The sequence below is a fragment of the Chrysemys picta genome, chromosome 4, assembly GCF_011386835.1.
Source record: "Chrysemys picta bellii isolate R12L10 chromosome 4, ASM1138683v2, whole genome shotgun sequence".
NCBI lineage: Eukaryota > Metazoa > Chordata > Testudines > Emydidae > Chrysemys > Chrysemys picta.
In genome coordinates, this window is record NC_088794.1 from 122,268,527 (window position 1) to 122,286,863 (window position 18,337).

General features: G+C 41.8%; 1 protein-coding gene across 7 annotated transcripts in view; it reads left to right on the forward strand.

Annotated features, from left to right (window-relative positions):
- The window catches only part of SPATA7 (spermatogenesis associated 7), an 81,054-nt gene extending 69,908 nt beyond the window's left edge, over positions 1 to 11,146 (forward strand). For 6 of the 7 annotated variants that reach the window (XM_065593483.1, XM_005285362.5, XM_065593481.1 and 3 more), the window contains 5 exons: positions 752 to 819; positions 3,269 to 3,322; positions 8,057 to 8,134; positions 9,753 to 9,810; positions 10,291 to 11,146. In XM_065593483.1, coding sequence (XP_065449555.1) covers positions 752 to 819; positions 3,269 to 3,322; positions 8,057 to 8,134; positions 9,753 to 9,810; positions 10,291 to 10,773 — 741 coding nt within the window. In that variant the 3' untranslated portion in view covers positions 10,774 to 11,146. The remainder of the gene's footprint in view (positions 1 to 751; positions 820 to 3,268; positions 3,323 to 8,056; positions 8,135 to 9,752; positions 9,811 to 10,290) is intronic. The other variant, XM_065593482.1, reaches the window with a different exon arrangement.
- The last annotated feature ends 7,191 nt before the right edge of the window (positions 11,147 to 18,337 follow it).

The following is an 18,337-nucleotide window of genomic DNA, read 5'->3' on the forward strand; positions in this document are numbered from 1 at the left end:
AGCTCCCCTCCAGTCCAACTGAGTACTATGTATTCATATGACATCTGTCACATCAGCCTTTTTCTTGCTGATGAAAGAGTGACAGTCAGTAATGGAGCATTAATGGCCTTTTCTGAGTGTTGTCGTTTAAAATGCAGGCAGTAGACAACTTTACCATCTCTATGTTTGTGCGAGTGCCTGAAGTGAGGGGGAATGGTCTGGTGGTTAGTGCAATGGAATAGGACTCAGCACGGCTAGACTTTACTCCCATTCTACCACTGACACATTTTGTGTGGTTAGATAAGTCATTTTTGCCTGATTTTCAGAGGAGGTGAGTACTCACATCTCCCTTGGCTTCAGCTGGAGATTTAGGTATTTAGCCTATGTTCAGATTAGGCCATTAACCTCCAGGTGCCTTAATGTACTGTTAATATTGACCTCAGAAAGGTGTTGTGAGGTTTTATTGATATTTGTAAGTACTCTGAGATCCTTGAATAAAAGATGCTGTATGCTTATAATATTATAGCAAAGGATATTAAGAACATAGTTTTAAAACTAATGTTAATAGATTAGCTGAATCACATGCAGATGATAAAATTTTAACAAAATTCTCCCCCTGGTCTTCTAAGCTGGAATTTCCTAAAGACTATGTGTGTGGCACAAACTTCCTGTCCCCCCACACTCCTGATGCCTTATGACTAACCATGTTCTGAGCCTTGTTTTGCTATGTAGTGTTGCATCAATAATAAAGATGTTATCTCTGTGTTTATAGGCTGAAGTCACATCTGCTCCAGATGAGTCTGAGGGAAGGATGGATGCTTTTCAGTACTCCTTGCCAAGGTGCCTGATTTGCAGAAGGAAATATTTCAAACATTCTTTATTGCTTGCCTTCCCACTAGTTATTAGGCTCATTGGTCATTATTACCATTTCTGTCTGCGAGCCCTGTTTTATAGCAAGGAGCTTTTGGAGATTCATGACTTTGTGCATAGATCAGGAAGCAATATTCACATTTTCCTTATGATAAAATTCCAACATGAAGCCAATATAGTGAGATTTATGTGAAATAAGTGAAGAAATCTTTATATACCTTAGCATCTCTTAATATGTAGATCACTGTGTTCTTGCATCCAAATTTCCTGTGCTTATTTGAGCAAGAGTTTCCATTAGCCAGGAGTGAGTATGACAGAGTCAACACAGCTAATAACTCCTTAGACACACTAGAACTAAGATCAGAACTTACAAGCTATTTCTTTTGTTAGGTTGGTGGTGATGGTGTTATTGATGCATTGCCATTGTCATGCATGAATAAGTACCTTTCAAGGGAAAAGAGATCCCCAATATCTGATCATCTAAATTACCCATGAAGCAAGGCCATATACTGAATAGGTTCTTACCTCTATGTAGCAGTAACTGGTGATATTAAGTTAGACTGATGGCGGTACCCGGGCTTTCACCTTTTTGTTCATGGCTACCTTTTCTCCTCCCTTTTTACAATCCCATCCCTCCCACCTGTGCTTCAGCTTCAGCTACATTGTGATGCTACCTATGCCCAAGATAGCAGACTGCCTCCTATGAGACTGTAATGCTTTTATGTGTCCTGTTACCACAGCCTACCCCATCTTCTACCCTAAACAGCCACACTGCCAGCTGAGCCCATCGCTAATTATCCCTGATAATCCACCTGTTGTCTGCCATAGAGGCTAAAAATAAATACTAAGTCTCATCTGAAGACAAAGCACAAGTGTGTTTTGTATTCAGTTCATGCTATGTTGCTATAGCAGATATAGTCTCACTGGGTAAAACATCAGGATTAAAACATCTGTGTGATGTTTTCTGTAACGTAAGAGCCAGTGATAGGCAAACTATAAATCGGTGAGTCAATCAAAGCTCTACTTCTGAAATATTTTCCACTGGAAATCTAGGAAATATTGTAAATCTTACAATGCTAAATGGCCTTTCCAGTTCTTGTCTCAGTTTCTACCTGAAAGACAGACAGAAATTGATCTAGTTTTCAAGTTCAGAAAGGGGGGATTAAGATGGAACTGATCTTTTGAGCCACCTCAAATTATCATTATATATACATCACTTGTATACAGGTGCGTTAGGAACCTCATAGAACAGATAGATAAGCTCTGTGCTCCCAAATGTTTGCAGTCTAGAATTTCTACAGAATAGAAGTTATGAGGACATGCAAACAAGAGGGCACTGGGTAGGGTTAGGTAGAGTCACATAAATAAGATCATGCAGAGAATCCATTCATTTGTGTACACTTCTTGATGAACTTTGAGGCTATAATTTAAAATGATAGGTAGCTCACTTCTTGGTAGAAGTGTATGTGTCTCTAGAAGAGATTTAAAAGAGGCAAGAGTGGTGGATTGGTGGGCAGTCTCTGGGACAGTGTTCCAAGCATCTGGGGCTAGGGCTGGGTGCATTTTTATTATTATTATTATTATTATTATTTTGGCACATAGTTTTGTTTGACTGAAAATGCATTTATCAGTGAATAAACTATTTGCAGATTGGTTTAGAAATTTAGTTATATTTGTTAGAGATTTTTTTAAAGGGTAGAAAACACCTGAAAACTTAATGAAACAAAACAATGGAAGAATGTTGTTTTTGGTCGGATTAAATGTTTAGTTTGACCCGAAACAAAAGTTTGTTTGGGTTTTTCTGTATCTATCAAACCAAAAAATCCATTATTTGCTCAGCTCCATATATAGTGGCATGGAAGAAGTCATGGAGATGTTTGTATGACAAGAAATTTAATAATAGCCTCCTTTCTGTGCCAAGATGATATGTGAGTGCAGTGAGATTACTTGCATGAGTAAGAGTTACATACAGCATATTAAATGTTCTACTAAAAGCACTAAATGGATTATGGGATGCTGTACTGCCATGATGGAAACCCAGCCTCAGGTGTAACATTGGGACTTTCTTTTCAGTCTGAGGGATACCTTCCATCTTTGGGGTAAAGGTTCTGACTGTCCCTTTCCTATTAGAGGAAACTCTCATCTGCCTTGAAGTTAAGAAGTGGAATTTACCACTGGAGCAGGGGATTGTTTTCTATAGAGATGAAATGGATAAAGGATGTTAGTGACATTCCCATAACTCTCACTGGTACAGCTAACCCAGTTATTACCACCGGGGTTCGGTGTTCTTTGGCAGACACTTTAGGGTGAGGGCATCTCATGATTGTGGGTTGTTCCAGAAAGAGAGTGAAATGCAGGGAATTGGAGGTTTCTAGGAAATTGCCTAATGCTATTTTTTAATATCTATTTTTCTGACTAGTGTGACATCCATGTATTCTATGGAATCCTCAGCAATGAGAAAAATCCAGGCTGAGTAAGTATATTTTTTCCTCTCTCTTTTATTGGGTGAAACAGTAAAATGGCAACAAATTTAAAGTTCCTTTTAAGCTTTTACAAATATAAATTTAAGTTTCATTAAAAGACATCTAGAGGCAGAAAGGCATCAATTAAAAATTGGAAGTCAAATCTTACTGAGGAAAATAGAAAGGAGCATAAGAACGGCCATACTGGGTCAGATCAAAGTTCCATCTAGCCCAGTATCCTGTCTACCGACAGTGGCCAATGCCAGGTGCCCCAGAGGGAGTGAACCTAACAGCTAATGATCAAGTGATCTCTCTCCTGCCATCCATCTCCACCCTCTGACAAACAGAGGCTAGGGACACCATTCCTTACCCATCCCGGCTAATAGCCATTAATGGACTTAGCCCCCATGAATTTATCCAGGTCTCTTTTAAATGCTGTTATAGTCCTAGCCTTCACAACCTCCTCAGGCAAGGAGTTCCACAAGTTGACCATGCGCTGTGTGAAGAAGAACTTCCTTTTATTTGTTTTAAACCTGCTGCCCCTTAATTTCATTTGGTGGCCCCTAGTTCTTGTATTATGGGAATAAGTAAATAACTTTTCCTTATCTACTTTCTCCACATCACTCATGATTTTATATACCTCTATCATATCCCCCCCTTAGTCTCCTCTTTTCCAAGCTGAAAAGTCCTAGCCTCTTTAATCTCTCCTCATATGGGACCCGTTCCAAACCCCTAATCATTTTAGTTGCCCTTCTCTGAACCTTTTCTAGTGCCAATATATCTTTTTTTGAGATGAGGAGACCACATCTGTACACAGTATTCGAGATGTGGGCGTACCATCAATTTATATAAGGGCAATAATATATTCTCAGTCTTATTCTCTATCCCCTTTTTAATGATCCCTAACATCCTGTTTGCTTTTTTTGACCGCCTCTGCACACTGCGCGGACATCTTCAGAGAACTATCCACGATGACTCCAAGATCTTTCTCCTGACTTGTTGTAGCTAAATTAGCCCCCATCATATTGTATGTATAGTTGGGGTTATTTTTTCCAATGTGCATTACTTTACATTTATCCACATTAAATTTCATTTACCATTTTGTTGCCCAATCACTTAGTTTTGTGAGATCTTTTTGAAGTTCATCACAGTCTGCTTTGGTCTTAACTATCTTGAGCAGTTTAGTATCATCTGCAAACTTTGCCACCTCACTGTTTACCCCGTCTCCAGATCTTTTATGAATAAGTTGAATATGATTGGTCCAAGGACTGACCCTTGGGGAACACCACTAGTTACCCTCTCCATTCTGAGAATTTACCATTAATTCCTACCCTTTGTTCCCAGTCTTTTAACTAGTTTCAATCCATGAAAGGACCTTCCCTTTTATCCCTTGACAACTTAATTTATGTAAGAGCCTTTGGTGAGGGACCTTGTCAAAGGCTTTCTGGAAATCTAAGTACACTATGTCCACTGGATCCCCCTTGTCCACATGTTTGTTGACCCCTTCAAAGAACTCTAATAGATTAGTAAGACACGATTTCCCTTTACAGAAACCATGTTGACTATTGCTCAACAGTTTATGTTTTTCTATGTGTCTGACAATTTTATTCTTAACTATTGTTTCGACTAATTTGCCCGATACCGACGTTAGACTTACTGGTCTGTAATTGCCGGGATCACCTCTAGAGCCCTTTTTAAATATTGGCGTTACATTAGCTAACTTCCAGTCATTGGGTACAGAAGCCGATTTAAAGGACAGGTTACAAACCTTAGTTAGTAGTTCCGCAACTTCACATTTGAGTTCTTTCAGAACTCTTGGGTGAATGCCATCTGGTCCCGGTGACTTGTTAATGTTAAGTTTATCAATTAATTCCAAAACCTCCTCTAGTGACACATCAATCTGTGACAGTTCCTCAGATTTGTCACCTACAAAAGCCAGCTCAGTTTTGGGAATCTCCCTAACATCCTCAGCTGTGAAGACTGAAGCAAAGAATCTATTTAGTTTCTCCGCAATGACTTTATCGTCTTTAAGCGTTCCTTTTGTATTTCGATCATCAAGGGGCCCCACTAGTTGTTTAGCAGGCTTCCTGCTTCTGATATACTTAAAAAAACTTTTTATTACCACCTTTGGAGTTTTTGGCTAGCCGTTCTTCCAAGTCCTCTTTGGCTTTTCTTATTACATTCTTGCACTTAATCTGGCAGCGTTTATGCTCCTTTCTATTTGCCTCACTAGGATTTGACTTCCACTTTTTAAAGGAAGTCTTTTTATCTCTCACGCCTTCTTTTACATGGTTGTTAAGCCACGGTGGCTCTTTTTTAGTTCTTTTACTGTGTTTCTTAATGTGGGGTATACATTGAAGTTGGGCAAGATGTGGGCATACCATCGATTTATATAAGGGCAATAATATATTCTCAGTCTTATTCTCTATCCCCTTTTTAATGATTCCTAACATCCTGTTTGCTTTTTTGACTGCCTCTGCACACTGTGTGGACATCTTCAGAGAACTATCCACGATGACTCCAAGATCTTTTTCCTGACTTGTTGTAGCTAAATTAGCCCCCATCATATTGTATGTATAGCTGGGGTTATTTTTTCCAATGTGCATTACTTTACATTTATCCACATTAAATTTCATTTACCATTTTGTTGCCCAATCACTAGTTTTGTGAGATCTTTTTTGAGAGCATAAACTCTAGCAAGTCAAATATGGAAGTATAATTAGGCAGGCCAAAAAATAATTTGATGAGCAAATAGCAAAAGACACAAAAACTAACAGCAAAAAAATGTGTAAGTACATCAGGAGCAGGTAGCCTGCCAAACAATCAGTGGGGACACTAGATGATCAAGATGCTGAAGGATCACTCAAGGAAGATAAGACCATTGCAGAGAAGCTGAATGAATTCTTGGCATCTGTCTTCACTGCAGAGGATGTGACTGAGATTTCCACGTCCAGTCCATTCTTTTAGGTGACAGATCTGAGGAACCATTCTAGACTAAGGTGTCAGTAGAGGGTGTTTTGGAACATATTGATAAATTAAACAGTAATAAGTCATCAGGGCTAGATGGTATTAACCCAGAGTTCTGAAGGAACTCCAATAAGAAATCGCTGAACTACTGACAGTGGAATATAGCCTATTGTTTGAATCAGTCACTGTACCAGATGACTGGAGGTTAGCTAATGTAACGTTAAAATGTATTACTGGCACGCGGAACCTTAAATTAGAGTGAATAAATGAATACTCAGCACACCACTTCTGAAAGGTTGCTGACCCCTGCTCTATATCTTAGTTTCCCCATCTATAAAAGGAATGATAATGCTTCCCTATCTTGAAGAGGACTTGACTGAAAAGCTTTTTGGAATCCTTGGAAGATGCTATAGAAGGGGAACATATTACTGCGTTGTTATTATTGTTGTTATTATTAGATTGTCTCAACAGAACTCCAAACTTTTGGAGGCTCTCCCAGCCATAGTGATTGGCATCACCACTGGTTCTAAGGAATGTTAGCCAAAGAGCTCCACAACACCTCAACACTCTTCAAGGCATTTGTGATGTTGAACTCCCGCAATCCAAGCAACTCATTTTAGCTATATCATTTGTTTACTTGAAAGGACATTTTACAACACATTACATCAATATATTTTTATGCTGATGCCTGATTAATTCTCTTACATATTTCTTAATGACAGCTGCTTGCACGTGCCACTGAAGAATACTTTTAATGCTTAGCTGTTTGAACAGTCTAGTGTTCCCCTGTTCTTCCTGGAGTAGGTATAGGCTAAAACCCTTGTGTAAAAAATTCCTTAGCATTGTTACTAGTAAAACCTTTGCCTGTTAGCATTGAAAATATGTTAATCTGATGAACTTTCTACTCAGGGCGTTGTTTTTCTTTCTGTATCTCTCTGACTCTACAATGAAAATTGGCTATTATCATTATTATTATTACTTGTATTACCATAGTGACTAGGAGCCCTGGTCCTGGAGCAGGACCTGTTGTGCTAGGTGCTAGTGAGTTTCATTCTCTGATTCTCCTGCACTAGCTGAATGCTGCAACATTTGGGTTGCAAACACCGCAGAGGAATGTTTCTGTCTTGCTAAAGGGTTGTTTCCATTGAAATTTAAAAAAAAAAGGATCAGAATGAGTGAAGTTGGCTCCGAGAGCTATCCATTACCTCTCCCTGCACCAGCAATGCCTGAAGTAAGGGAGGTTTTCAGTGGAAACACTGCCCTTCCACCAGAGAGTAGCAATTGAAGTTCCCTAGAAACCCCTGTGAAAGCTGTTGAATCAGAGCATTGTGCTGCATCATGTCTCTGCCCCCTACCTGGCTAGCACTACCCATTTCTTGAGCAGTGTTAGCCTTCCAGATCTCACAGCACAAAGCAGGTTGTGATCTGTCACCCCTCCTGCAGGACTGCCCACCTCAGGAGCTCTGGACTAGTTTATACAAGAGCAGGAAGTTAACATAAAGCTTGACAGTTTTGCTCTGACATGCCAAGGCAACTTTTCTGCAGATATCATCGTACTTTATACAGAGCTTATCTTTATTCAACCTAAACATGGGACCTAAGTAACTTGTCTTCTGTAAGACAAGAAGCTAAGTTGGTCCCAAGAGCTATAAGTGTTTCCATTTTCTCCATGGTATTTGCTAAGTAATTTCCCTTAGCAGGTAAAGCTTCTTGCTCTGTTGTGTGACAGATGTCTCTACTTTTAAACATTCAGACTGCATTTTCTGTTCTCTGTGCAGAGAAGAAGAGCTTCGGTATTTGAGTTTCATTGAAGATGTAACAGATGAAATTTTGAAGCTTGGATTATTTTCCAACAGGTTAGATATCTTTGTTTTAAGGTTTGTAGGGACTGTGCGCAGAACAGATTGGATTCTGTAAGCCATGTGGAGTGCAGTATCTCTGACCGTGGTGACATTTTTATAATAAGATTTTGGCATTTAACTTCCTATTAAATACACTTCTAAAAACATAACTTCCCTTTGCTCTCATTCTCTCTCCTTTCCTTTTACTTCTGTTGTAGATCTTGGCACATCTTCATAGTCTGCTCTCTTTCTTCCTCTCCTTCTCCATCTCTTGTCACTCTTCCCCTATCAGAGATACATAGATTTTAAGGCCATTGTAATAATCTAGGATGACCTCCTATATAACACAAAGCAAGGAACCTCACCCAGTAATTTCTGCATTAAGCCCATAATTTCTGTTTCAACTATAACGTATTTACTAGAAAGATCTCCAATCTTATAAACTTCAAATGATTGAGAGTCCACCATGTCCCTTGGAAAGTTGTTCCAATGGTTATTCTCCCTTACCGTTAAATTCTCTCTGTGCACTGAATTCTCTTCCTTCTGTCTCTCTTTTTCTCATCCCCAACAACCGGCCTGTCCTCTTTCTCTTTCCCTGTTTCCAGTCTCTCCTTTCTTTCCCTCACTAATTCTTTTTTCTTTCTATTCTCAATCTGTTTCCTCATCCCCCCCACTCTTTCCTTCGTGCACATTCTCCACCCTTCTACTCCACTTCCTCCTTCCCCCCACTTTGGAGCAGAGGGGCACAGCCCGTATCAATCCTGGCACTGACAGAGGTGCCCTAGCACCATCTCCTTCCTGACTCTCTCCTCACAGTTTCTTCTCCCCAGTCTCTGAAGAAGGGACCAGAGGTTCTTTCTCTCTGCCTTCCCCACAGGCCATGATAGCGGGCCTTTAGGGCCTGAGGGATCTTCTCTCCCTTGCCATAGTGAGCTGCTGAAGCTGTGTTTTGTCTCTTCCCCCTCCCCTGGGACAGAGGGTCTGCTGGGAGTATAGGGCCTGGGACAATGGATCTGCTGGGAGTATAGGATTTTGCTTGTACCTCTGCACATCAGCAGCCACTATGAGGAGGGGTTATGGGATAGTGAATACTTCAGCCTGTGGCATCCGCTCACTCTACCTGAGCTGAGACTGGCTAAGACAGAGCAAGGGGTACATCAGTTAGTGTTCTCATTCAGCCCTATGACAAGGCCTGGCCCACTGAGTAAATGTCTGTTAGCATGTACAGGTCTGTCGCATCTTACGCGCATTTAATATGCGCGAATTCAGCTTTACGCGATCGGCAAAAACAAAAACACAAAAAAAGAGAAAAATAACAATTTAAATACTGTTCCTGTAGTGTGGGCGATTCCGCCCGCCATTACACTCAATGTAATTTTGACTATACGTGGTTTTCGCTTTACGCGCTGACCGCAGAACGTAACCCCAGCGTAAGATGCGACAGACCTGTAGACACAATGTTGGCCTCTTTGTGACAAAGTATAATGAGGGGAATCTGATTATTTTCCCTTAGTAAATGCATGAAGACTCTGGAGCTTGAATCCTTTACTCATCTAGACTTGTTTAGGACATTCTTTCTTTCTCTTCTCAAAATAATGATCTGCCTGAGCCTTACTTATTTATTTATTTTTAGGGTTTTGGAGAGATTGTTTGAGCGTCACATAGAGCAAAATAAACACCGTTTGGATGAGGTATGTTCTTTTGCCGAACAGAGTCTGTAATGTTCTCAGTCCATGTAAATGACTTCAGAGAGGTCTTTCCAAAGTGCACTTTTAAAAATGCTGCAAATGTAGCCATAACCCTCAGTAGAGATCCACCTTTTAAATGAGAGATTGTGTGGTGGTACTTCGTCAGCAGTGCAAGTGGGAAATGTGACCTTTCTAGATCACCCACATCATGCATACTTTCATGCACTGGGTAACAGTTATTTCAGAAACTTGATCATTGTTTTCTGCAAAGTAATTATAAGAATAATTAAGTTACTTGATTTTATGCATCCTGTATTTCCTCATAAATGTAACTAAATGGAACATGCTAATTTGAAAATAAATTCTTAATATATTCAGCTATTTGGACTATGAAATCTGTTACAGATCCTGTCTTAAGACTGCAGGCAGCTGTGGAGTGGGCCATAAGTGATTAAGAACCTTATTTCTTCCCTTAAATTCTAGAACAAAATGCGCCACCTACTGGATGTCCTCAAAGTCGACCTGGGCTGCAGCACAGAGAAATCTGAGAGAGTCAATGGCAGCATGGAAGTGATTGACCCATTTGATCTGGAAAGATTTGAGACCTTGGACCAGCTCCAATTTACCAGCAAAAATTGGAAACAAAATAAGACTACAAAAAGTGAGGAGTTCCTAAAAGCCATGGATTTATTATCAAAGGAGACAGACAAACTAAAACACCCCATACACAGTGAAACTTCAAAGCAGATTCATGACAAGGATATCTTTTCAAAAGATAGAACTGAAGTGGCGAGTGTTGGAACAGATCCTTACTCTTCAGTGCAATCTGAAGAAGCCCCAGATATTTCACACACATTTGAGCCAACACTGAACTCAACCACGTGTGACAGTGACTTTGAATCAAATAAGGAACTTGATGATCTTGAGGAAAACTTTGCAGAGGCCCTTCAAATTTCCTCTATGTAAAGTAGTAGACAAGAACTAGCTGCAGAACAAGACAGTAGACTGTTGCAGAGAGCTGACGTTTGTTAAATAAATGCTAGTGAATCATTCATTTTACCTTTAACTTTTCTCTTTGGACACTGCTATAGCCTCTCCAGCAGGAGTACAAGTATTATTAATCAGGCTTTAACTGATTCATGTACTAACATACACCTGTAGTGTGTCAAATGTCACTGGTTAAAAAGGACTTTATATATTTCAGCTAAGTGTCTAATTTGGAAATAACTGTTGAAAGTGCTAAAATTAGAGGTATATATTTTTAGGATTATTAGAGATGTAATAATAAGTTATATTATTTATTCTTTGTTTTTATAATAAATGAGTGCAATAACTGAAGCATTTAAAGCACAGTTGTAATATAATAAGCTTTTGCCACCAAGAGCTAATATCACAGCTTAAGCTGTTACTGAACATTTCAGTATCACTTTGCAGGAAGAATTCAGGATTGATCAGCATCAAAAACAAGACACAGAGTTTAGTGTCTGCAGGAAATGTGCAGAGTGAACATGGAGTCTCTTGCATCCACGTTGGAGGGGATTTCTGCATCTCTTGGCACTCCTAGTCCATTGTTCAAGGCTGTCCTAAATTCCCAAGAGGAGATGAACCCCTCTTCAAATCCAGTTACATAGTCTGAAACATGAGCATTTCTCTGTGCCAGTGACTGGCTGCTAGGGGGTGATCACTCCTCCTTTCACTCCCTTCTTTCCTGTATTCATCGCCAGATCTTTTCTACCCTGCCTTTACCTGCTGTAGAAAGCAGTGGGACTTCTCCCATAATAGCAACCCTCAGTCTTCACTTAACCTCCCGCCGTCTTGCTTGGCTAAGAAAGGATATCTTTCGGTAACTGCTGCAGTTGGCTGGCTTTGTTGGTACACTGTTTTAATCTGGATGTTCATGACTCAATTGATATTTTAGGAGGGTGGAGATTTTGCAACAGTTGTCAAACTGCACAACACTAAAATGTACAGCTCAGTTTCCTGCACTGAGGAAAGCCTTGATTTAAAGTGCTGCATATATTTTTGTTTTAATAAATTGACGAAAGTTGGGCTTTAATTCAAGATCAGGAGTGTTTGGCTAAAACATCAGGCATCATGTAGAAAATGTAGAAAGGGCAGGTTTTTATTTAAATATGTATTTCTACTAGTACACATGAAACGTACTGCACTGACAAACTGAGAGACTGAAGTTCTTTGTTTATCTATAGTACAGCTACAGCCTGAACAGTGGCTGAGCAAGCTTCATGCAGTAGCTGCACCGATGTGTCTCCACCAGTACCACCTGTTAAAGAGGGGTTAATGCCATAGGGAAGCACTGTGGGTTGCTCGACATTGTCCTGGTATCTTACACTATCTTACACTTCAGTATTTTTTAAGTGTATAATTAGTTGGTTCAACATTTACCTAAATGGATTGGGCCTGAGAATACATATGGATAAGTCACATCTTGCTACTTTTCCCCTTAAATTACTGACATTCATCTTCCTGATCCAGTTCATCCTGAAGTATCTGTGAGAAATAAGTAATTGTCTTTGCTGTAGTGGAACAGCACAACTGAAGAGGCTAAACAAAGGCTATGATTAATTATAAGAAACTTTAGGGACTGGAAAAGGGCACCTGTTCCAGTGTACCTGCTCTTTTCTTGGTTTTATCTCTTAATCTCCTTCTTCCAAAAACAAGGTTAGGTGGCTAGAGCTCATTTACACAACTCTACCTGTTTCCTTCCCTCCATTTTCTGATTGACTGTCTTTCCCAAACAATTTTGCAAAATAAGGAACTAGCTACAACTGCTAACTTCAGCTCCAATGGGTGCAGTTACTTGTGTGGTTGCAATTTTCAGAAATTAATGTAGCAAAGGCCACTTCATTGATAAGATTTATCAATAGTGCAAGCTTGTTTTTTGGTCTGTCTGTGTTCTTCTGTATTGCCTTAGTACCACAGTATCTGTTTTCTCTTGCACAATATTCAAGTTTTGCCAGAAGTAGTGTTAAACCAAAATATTATGGTGGGAATGAGACAGTCACAACCTCTACCATTACGATTGTAAATGCTGTGTCCTGACTTACACTCTGTACCTTTCTAGTCAATAAGGGTCGGTGTCAGAGAAGAACGTGACCCTAATAGTGTTCATCTTTATTTCAAATTACACTTACAACTACTGCACCAGTGGCTGTTACTTAATTAGAACTGGAGACTTTGCTTACAGTCAAATATTATCACCTTGTCAACACTTTCCCTAATGATAAAAAATGTTTCTACTTATTAGTCCTGCATAAGACAGTAACTTATTTGGGTTCATGATAACCAGCATTAATAAATGACTCTGGTTCTCTACTGTTCTTGCACCATTTACACCTGTCCAGAATGGGGGTAAAGATAGCAGTTCACACCCACTTTGCCTAGATGCAAATGACCATACCGGGCAAGTGGAGAAACAGACCCTATATCTAGTAATTTATAGAGGTGCTGTTTCTTGTTGATGCTAGCACTGTAAAGGGGGCTGAAAGTAAGAGTAACTTATTCCTTTTGCACTGCTTGAAGCACTGTAGAGGCATCCTGATGTGAGGGAAAACTAGGCCCAATAACTCCAAATGTAGTTTACAATAAATATCTAACCCACACAATGGTAGTATGGCCCAGAGGTCAGAATTCAGATCTGGGCCTCAAGAGATTTTGTATTCCCAAATTTACTGCTGGTTGGTTCTGTGGCTTTGGACAAGTCACAACCTTTCGGTGTCTCTGTTTCATAGAAATGTAGGGCTGGAAGGGACCTTGAGAAGTCCCCAAGTCCAGCCCCTTGCATTGAAGCAGGACCAGGTACCCCTAGACCAGTGATTCCCAAACTGTGGGGTGCCCCCCTCAGTTCAGGGGCGCACACAGTGGGGCCCAGGCCAGCCCCCATGGGGGTGGGGAAGGAGCGCCACCCAGCCCCACTCCACCCCCAGCCCAGTTCCATCCCCAACCACATCTCCACTCCGCCCCCTGTTCTGCCCCCAGCCCAGCTCCGGCCCCCATTTCCTCTCTGCCCCGAGGCCAGCTCCACCTCTAGCCCCAGCTCCTCCCCCATCCCCAGTTCTGTCCCCAGCTCCACCTGCAGCCCCAGCTCCTCTGCTGAGCCAACTGTGCTGTAATGGAGGGAGAGGCACGGACAGATTCCATTACTGTAAGGGGAGGCATGACGGGAAACGTTTGGGCATCACTGCCCTAAACCATCCTTGACAGGTATTTGTCCCGCCTCTTCTTAAAAACCTCCAGTGACAGGAATTCCACAACGTCCCTTCAAATCCTATTCCAGAGCTTAATTGCCCTTATAGTTAGAAGTTTTTTCTTAATATCTAACCTAAATCTCCCTTGTTGCAGACAATAGGTTCTGGGCTGAGAACTATTATTTAATGCTGTCTTTATAAATGCCAGAGTTTTTATCATTTGATTATAGTCTGACTCAGCGTAGAGCGTGTTTTAGACATTCAAGAAGGGACTGACACCATCCCCGGCAGCTCACAATCTAAGGAAGGGCACACAGGTAGATACCGCTTAGGGGGAAAGGAACAGCAGGTAGGGATTAAAAACAAATACACAAACAGTCAAATCTTTCAGTTTTCTTCTGTAGAACCCTCCTCCCCAAAATTGAAATCTGCTCTATCCAGCAACTATCAGTTTCCTTAACAGTGATAGTAATTACACATGAACAGGCAAATAGTAAAACAAACCACTGCAGCAGTTGTTGCAACAGGTCACATCACTACTAGCCAAGAGGTCCAATTTCAAACACCCACGCATAGGTCTTGGGCCAGCGGAAGCCAAACATGTCACTGGGTAATGTATCTCCGGAGTGGGTGGGAAAAGAGAAGAATACCAGTCATCGCTTACATGATGGCTACTAATGAATCTGCCAAGCAGCTCTGAGCTCATCTAAAACTGGACCTGCTCAATGAAAAACTGGGAAGGCCTCAGTGTCAGCCAGCCCTTGATCAGGAATTAGGATGGTTCACAGAGAGGAAGGAAACTAGAGCTAAAAATATTTTGGTTTACTGTAAACAAGGGTTTTTTTTATATGTAGAAAACTACCTTAGCTGCTGGACTCTGTCTTCAGTAGTGAAAACAAAGGGCCTGCTCGTGCAACCCTTACTCTCTCAAGTAGTCTCACTGTAACATACAACTAGGGACAGGAGCTGTATCTGATGAGCCCATCAGCAATTTGCAGAAGCCAGTTATACTTACCACCATCATTTATGCAGGCACTTGAGCATCTAAATTCCTATGTAGATCTAGCCCTGAGTCTTTTGCAAACCAGCCTAACGCACTTCAGGCACCTAAATCCAAAATGTAGATCTTCAAAACCCCTGTTTTGCTGCTGCCTAACCATGTAGGTACCTAAATTCCCTCCATGCCTAAGTTTCCACTGATAAAATCCCCTAAGAACCTAAACATTTGCTGTTGGGCATGTGCCCTGCCACCAAAGTTCAGGGGCCTGGGTGCCTAGCCCATCCCTAAACCCTTGCAGGATCTTCAAATTAGGTATTCCCCACCTATCTCACTGGCGGGGCCCAATCCAATAGGCATGCTTAGGGGCCACCTAACAGATCAGGCCCCATACAAGACACTTTATAACTATTAGCCTGGTGCTTAGTGTTCTTATCCAGGATGTGGAGATACTGAGTCAAATCCTCCCTGTGCCAGATGTGGAGCAAGGCTCAGAACCCACAGCTCTGGAGACAGCTATGAGATAGCCTAGAGTGTGGCTCTGTTGCTCTCTCCCACTGAAGCCATTCTGCTTTGCTTAAATAGCCAGTGGAAGGAGGACTTGAACAGGGGTCTCCTACAAACCAGGAGCACGCCCTAACCACCAGGCTATAGTCACACCCACCCTTACTTAGCTCTGCCTCCCCACATGACTATTTAAATCAGTGATATGAAGTAAAACAGCTTCAACAGGAGATAGCCTGGTGGTGAGGGCACCCTCCTCAGAGGCAGGTTGAAATCCTTGGTCCACATCAGGCAGAGGGAGGAATTGGAGCTGGGGCTCCCACATCCTGGGTGAGCAGGCTAACCACTGGCTAAAGTTATAAGGCAGAGGTTCTGCCTGTTTTTGGAAGAAAGGGTTGACCTGGCACTGTAACACCAGGAGAGAGTTCACAGCTGTGAATCCTGCATGGGGCTTGGCCCATAAGTCCCTTTGAGGGGCAGGACTTGGGACTCACCCCTTTCCTCAGCATTTCCTACTGGCTACTCACTGCTGAGTGAGCTGGCTTTTCTGGATCCCATTCCTAGGCATCTAACTCTCCTGAGTGCGTAACTTGGGCCTGGGGATTCCATTAGGTGGCCGGATGCCTGAACACAGCATTGCAACATTTACCATCTAAGTCCTTTTTGTGGAGCTAGCCCTCAGGCTATATAGCCCAAGCCATTCTCTTGCCCACTCCCAGACCAGAGTGGGATGAGAATGCTAGAGGAGCAGAACACCCAGTCCCTATGGAATAGGCATGACTCGCATTTCCAAGCAGCAATCTTGCTTACTGTTTACAAAATCGTGCTCATAGCCTCCAGTGGAGTGAGTCTTATCCAGTCCTCAGCTGGAAGTATGGTGTGGGTGACATGAGCCCTTGAGAATGGTAAGTAAGGGCTAGAATAACTGAGTAGTGAGGTATCTGAGATAAACAAAACAAACCCCAGCTAGGCAACCCACTGAGCTATGCGAACTCATACTCTCAGAGGGCAGCATGAGACTGATCCATTACACATGATCCTGTGCAGAGTCATCTCAGGAATCCAACACCATAAAGAATGTTGGACTGTTCCAGTATCTGTGCGAGAGCTACTGCACATTGCAGAGCTAACAGGAGATAGAAGCAAGCTGGTTCCAGAAGATGAATCACACAGCACAAGATGACCCCTCCCCACAACTATACCATCCTATACACATGCATATATATGAGAAATTAAGCTAGTTGTAGTAAGATATCAAGTCATCCTGTCACCATCAGAGCATATTTACAGAGCCAGCTAACTCTCCAGCAAGGATCAAGATTGGAAATAACATCTGGCACATACTTTACTGGCATTTTACAGGTACAAAAACATAGTTGATACAGATAGCAGAGGGCCATATGCTGGCTGTTTGGCTTCCCAGAGGCAGGGTGCACATGTCCCAGGTGCCAATTTCACACTGTAGCAAGGCTTACTCAGTCTGCCTTCAGGCCCTGCTGCTGCCTCAGTTTCCCCTTCTTCCCCAGGGCCTCACATTTACACTGCCAGTGTTTTTCTCACTAACTCTCCCTTTTGATGAATTGGTTTATTAATATCAAGTTTAGAACCCCACACCCTTTCATAGCCACCTCACACCATTGGTATAGTGTTCTTACTCCTCTTCCAGCCTAAGCTTTCATCTTATGTGGCTCCTACTCCCTGCAGGCCCCTCAGGCCTTCCGGAGTGTTCCTCAGCCTAGGCTTCCTCACTGGCCTTTTCCTGACTGTTCTCCCTCTGCTTAATGACATGTACTCCAGGAAGGCTCTCCCCAGCTCCTCTCAGGCTGCCCTCATACCCCCCATGTTCTTAGTCACATCCTCACCATCATGTGGCCCTTGTATTCATTCCCTCCATCTGGGGAGGAGGGCTAAGCCTGGCATAGGTGAGGCTGAGCCCCAATTCCCTTCAAGGGACAGCTCACCCTGTGACACACATCGACAGCAAAAAGCCAACTTCAGAACAAGCAAACCAGGCTTTTAATGATATATGAATGGGAAAACCCAACCCCAAAGCTGTCTGCTAATATAGATCAGTAATGGGCTTAATCTGTAGCAAGGCAATTTTAGATTAGATATTAGGAAAAACTTTCAAACTATAAGGATGGTTAAACTCTGGAATGGGCTTCCTGGGGGAGTTGTAGAATCCTCATCATTGGAGGTTTTTAAGAACAGGTTGGACAAACACCTATCAGGGATGGTCTGGGGTTATGTGGTCCTGTCTCAGTGCAGGGGGCTGGACTTGATGACTTCTTGAGGTCCCTTCCAGCCTTACATTTCTATCATTCCATGATCAGTAGAATCAGACTCAGTTATGGTTGAATGCTCACCAATGCCATTTAGCACATTTTCTCCAGTTTCTCTGCAGATTAGCAACACAAAATGTAAATTAATCTCACTGCTATTTACTTTTCATTATTTAAGTGCTAACAGTGTGCTGTGGGATAAGTAGGATAACCTCGTTCATGCAAATTGACTCATATGGAGCATTCATTTTCCAGCTTGATGGCACAAATACACTTGGCAGCACTCCTAACTCAGTGGTACTAGGGATGAATTTGTTTCAGACAGTGACCACACTCCAGCAGTACATAAATATTAGATAACCCACGTACTCACCATACTCTCTATTTTATGCAAATTGTTTCCTAACATGCTACAGTGCATCAGATCAGTACACCTGATACTTGCTGTATGGATTTGTATAACCGATGTGCTTGATTCTGATATGGAACAGCTCCTTCTATACTCTGAATCAAAAGCTACGATTGGGAAGAAGACAAACACT